Source organism: Semicossyphus pulcher, unplaced genomic scaffold (genome assembly GCF_022749685.1).
Source record: "Semicossyphus pulcher isolate SPU_LCO1_2020_fin unplaced genomic scaffold, fSemPul1.0.p SCAF_19, whole genome shotgun sequence".
In the NCBI taxonomy this organism is placed as follows: Eukaryota; Metazoa; Chordata; class Actinopteri; order Labriformes; family Labridae; genus Semicossyphus; species Semicossyphus pulcher.
In genome coordinates this window covers 892,799-897,118 of record NW_027211692.1, presented here as the reverse complement: position 1 = coordinate 897,118, position 4,320 = coordinate 892,799, and the positions used below count along the sequence as shown (strand labels likewise).

General features: G+C 42.6%; 1 protein-coding gene across 1 annotated transcript; it reads left to right on the top strand.

The window, feature by feature from the left end:
- The first annotated feature begins 567 nt into the window (after positions 1-567).
- sst1.1 (somatostatin 1, tandem duplicate 1) lies at positions 568-3,268 on the top strand. The gene is made up of 2 exons (XM_069668634.1): positions 568-752; positions 2,952-3,268. Exons 1-2 carry the CDS (start codon positions 612-614, stop codon positions 3,168-3,170), a joined length of 360 nt encoding a protein of 119 aa, XP_069524735.1. The 5' UTR covers positions 568-611; the 3' UTR covers positions 3,171-3,268.
- Positions 3,269-4,320: the final 1,052 nt, after the last annotated feature.

Sequence of the window (4,320 nt, the reverse complement as noted above, 5' to 3'; positions counted from 1 at the left end):
CAAACACAAAGATAAAAAACGACCACAAAGAGGCAGAATATTCAGAAAACTGCTCCACAGAAGGACAAAAAGCTGCAGAGGACTCACCAGCTTCAAAGACAGTAAAAAACACACATGTAGAACAACGTTCTCCGTGTGTCCTTTAAACACAGCAGAGCGACAGACAGACGGCTGCGCCTGATGAACTCGTACACACGGATGATGAATATTAGATTAGAGTCTAACTCTGTTGGAATAATTAAAACACTCTGCAGCTTCAATAAAAACACTGAATATTGAAACAGTAAAGTGTGTCCTGGACGCTCGCTCAGCGTCCTGCTGGGGGCCGCGAGCCTCCCGCTGAGAAACTCTGTCAACTGAGCAGCAGGAAGTAAAGAAAAAGTGCCTGAAAACGGATCATTTCACTAAAGCGGGAGGCGGCAACACAATCATCATCATCATCATCACTCACACACACACACACACACACACACACACACACACATAAAACCCACCCCCGCCCGGTGATCAGTGACGTCAGCGGGACTGTATAAGAGCCGCTCTGACGGGACAGACCCAGAAGATCCGCCGACCCGCATACAGACAGACAGACGGACAGACAGGTGATAAAGATGGTCTCCTCCTCGCGCCTCCGCTGCCTCCTGCTGCTCCTCCTCTCCCTCACCGCCTCCATCAGCTGCTCCTCCGCCGCACAGAGAGACTCCAAACTCCGCCTGCTGCTGCACCGGACCCCGCTGCTGGGCTCCAAACAGGTCCGCCACACACACACACACACACACACACACACACGCACACACACACACACACACACACACACACACACACACACACACATTCCTTCAATATAATTCCCTTTTCCTTCTTCTTCTACGGTCTTAAATCAGCTCTGTTTATTTGACCCTGACCTCCTCCTGAAGAATCTCACGGTAATGTTACATTAATAATGTCACTAAGGCTAGGTAACATTTATGGCTCATTTATTTAAACAGTTCAGATGTGTCTTAGAGGAAAACAAATGTAAATCAGTTCAATGTTTAATCTTTAAAAGATGTTTGTTTTTCTATATTTTACTTATTAACACTCAGGTTTGAACTTTTTTATTCATTAAAACCAAAAATAAAGTGAGTCAGTTTGAAAAGTCTGAAATCGTTCTTATCGTCGGACATGAAATATGACATGAAAAAGGATTCAAATAAAAAATAAAATCTGCATCAGCTCCAAAAGTGACCGTCTTTATTTGGAATGCAGATTTATTATTATTATTATTATTATTATTATTATTATTATTATCATGAAATATAAAGTCCGAGTGATCATTATATTTAATACCTCCTAATTTCCCCTGGGTTACGCCTGTCAGGCTGCATGCCTCATCCTGTCATAGAAGGAGACCTGCAGGCAGAACTCAGGGCTGAAAACACTCATCGTCTCCTCAGCAGGTTTTAATAAATAAAACAATAATCAAGTTAATATTCTCCTCAAAGAAATGACAACATATCGTGTGTCAGTAAAAGCACACACACATCGTGCCTTTAGAACAAGAGCTCTTTAAACTGTACAAAATACAATAAAAAATTAAAAGATATAATTTGAGAAAATAAAAGCTAAAAGAACCGAAATGAAAAGAGTTTTATTTCCTGCGTGAAGAGGCTGAAGCTCTGATGATCAGAGACAGTTTGAGAGGAGCTTCCTGACGATGAAGACGATCTTTCCGTTACAGGGAGAACGTCCTCGTGATGTCTGTCGACATGAAACAGAGCTGAGGGGAGAAAACGTCACATGAACCCGAACAAAGATTATTTTCACTGTTATTATTAATCATCGTCTGAGAATCTTTTGCTCTTTAAAACGTCTGGAAACTCGTCATCTTCAGATTCTCAGCTGGTCGTAAGAAATGTTTCAATTATTAGAAAACTGATTTTACTTTTTTATGAAAACAAAAATCAATTGATCAATCAATCAGTCAATTAATCAATCAACATCAGCTTTAGCTCTTCGGACACTCGTTTTTGTAAAAGGATCATTTATGATAAAACGTCACAAACAGAAATGACTCGATGACGGGATGATGTTTTACAGACCCTCTCAGTCAGAACGGGAACCAAACAGTCGCTCAGAGACTAAACCGTGATGTCACTGATGACATCACAGGTCAGGGTTTTACAGTTTATGTGGAGTTTTTGTTTTGGCTCAGATTAGTCCGAAACTCTCGGCCTTTCCGTGTTTAGTAACAATCAGCTGCGGTACGATATATCGCAGGTCAGTCTGACATGACTGAGGAGCTTTGCACCTCCTCTTGCTTGTCTTCTTGTACAAGTAAACCCACCAAACTTCATTAACAGAAACAGCAATTTAAGCTCACAGAACACAGCAGTTGTTCGTCTGCTGCTGCCTTGATTCATTTGTTTTTGTGTTTCACAAATGTTGTGTTGGGTCCAAACTCACCATTCAAAACGCTGAAGGTCACACAATAACACAAACACACAAACTGATGGAGGCAGCAGCAGAGCAGCAGCTCCTGTGTCCTGTGAGCTAAAATCTGTGTTTTTATGAATGGAGTCTGGTGTGTTTGCAGAGAGCGATTTCTGTCATGTTGTCACACACTTAGAATAACAATCTGAGCCTGTCAGTGGAAACAACAAGAACTTTTAGTGGACGACCTTTGACCCATCAAGGATTACGTTGCAGCCATTATGTTAAACTCAGGTTTATAAATACCAGAGTTCCTGTTTAAGCGTCTAAATGAACACAGTCATGCTTTTTAGATCAGGACGGAATCAAATGTAAACTTCAGGTTTGTGCATTTAAAAGTTAAACAGACGAGAGAACATACAGTTTGTGTCTCTCGTTTAGTTTGGAGGCTTCAGCAAAATACAAATTAATCTGTAAATGCTTGATGTAAATATTTTCTTTGTTTGTGTGTGTGTGTGTGTGTGTGTGTGTGTGTTCAGGACGTGTCTCGGGCCTCGCTGGCGGAGCTGCTCCTGTCCGACCTCCTGCAGGTGGAGAACGAGGCTCTGGAGGAGGAGAACTTCCCCTTGAATGAAGGAGAACCGGAAGACGTCCGTGTGGACCTGGAGCGAGCGGCCGGCAGCGGGCCCCTGCTCGCCCCCCGAGAGAGGAAGGCCGGCTGCAAGAACTTCTTCTGGAAGACGTTCACGTCCTGCTGAGACCTCAGACGCTGCACAGACTCTTTCCTCAGCTCATTCTCTCCAAATGTAAACTTGATGAAACTATTTTTAATTGTTGGTTTGAATAAAAATCTGTTTGAGACAAACGTGGCTGCTGTCTGCTGATGGAGGAGGAGGAGGAGGAGGAGGAGCAGGAAGAGGAGGAGGAGGAGGAGGAGGAGGAGGAGGAGGAGGAGGAGAAATAAAAGGGTTTATTAGAGCGGGGGGGCAGCTGTGAAATAAGAGATGATGCATGTTGAGAAACACGGAGGAGACGTACTGACGCTCAGAGAGAGGACGTGAATATGTCATGAAATAACATGAAAACAGTGAAAACTTTCTTCATGTTGACTTCAGAAACATTTTCTCAGCAGCTGAGAGACAACAGACAAACACAGCAAAGAAAAAAAAGAACCATGAAAACGTTCACAAAATAAATCTTTAATAAGAATTCAACAGAGATGATTTATGACAGGCACAGGTCCTTCCATTCACAAAATAAGTTTAGTGTTGAAAACGTAAAGAAAGTCAAAGAAGTGATTTCTTCTCAGGAAAACGACCTCACACGATGATTATTATTAAACCCAGTCTGGAGTTGAACTCCTTTTTCATCCACTGAATGCGTCTACTGATCTGCAGCAGGTCGCTCACACCTTTACTTAGACCTGACCAAAGGTAAAATGTCGGGCGTTCGTTAATGTTGGGAGAGGACGAGATAAGCATCTGCTTCATCCTGTTGCTTTTCAGACAGAAATTGAGATCGTTATCATTTCGGTATTATTAAAGGAGCTACATGCAACTTTCAGAAAAGCCTCATTCCGAGCACACATCAACGAGCATCTGGGGTTTTTGCCGAAGACACACAAAACTGAGCGTGCTCAGTCTCAGAACTCACCGGCTCTGTTTACTTTTCACTGACGAGACGTGTTCATGGCCGGAATCATGTTGTCCAAAATCAACACTGTTTGTCATCATACCTCAGTTAGTCTCATGTTAGCTGGAGAAGTTATTTGTCAAGCGAGATAACTGACATAAACAGATAGTATTTTGGTTGTCATAACGTTAGCGAGCATGCTAAGGTTAGCCAACTAGCTCTAACATAAAGACACTGCATGACTCTGGCATCATGCTTCGTAACCAAATGGCAGAA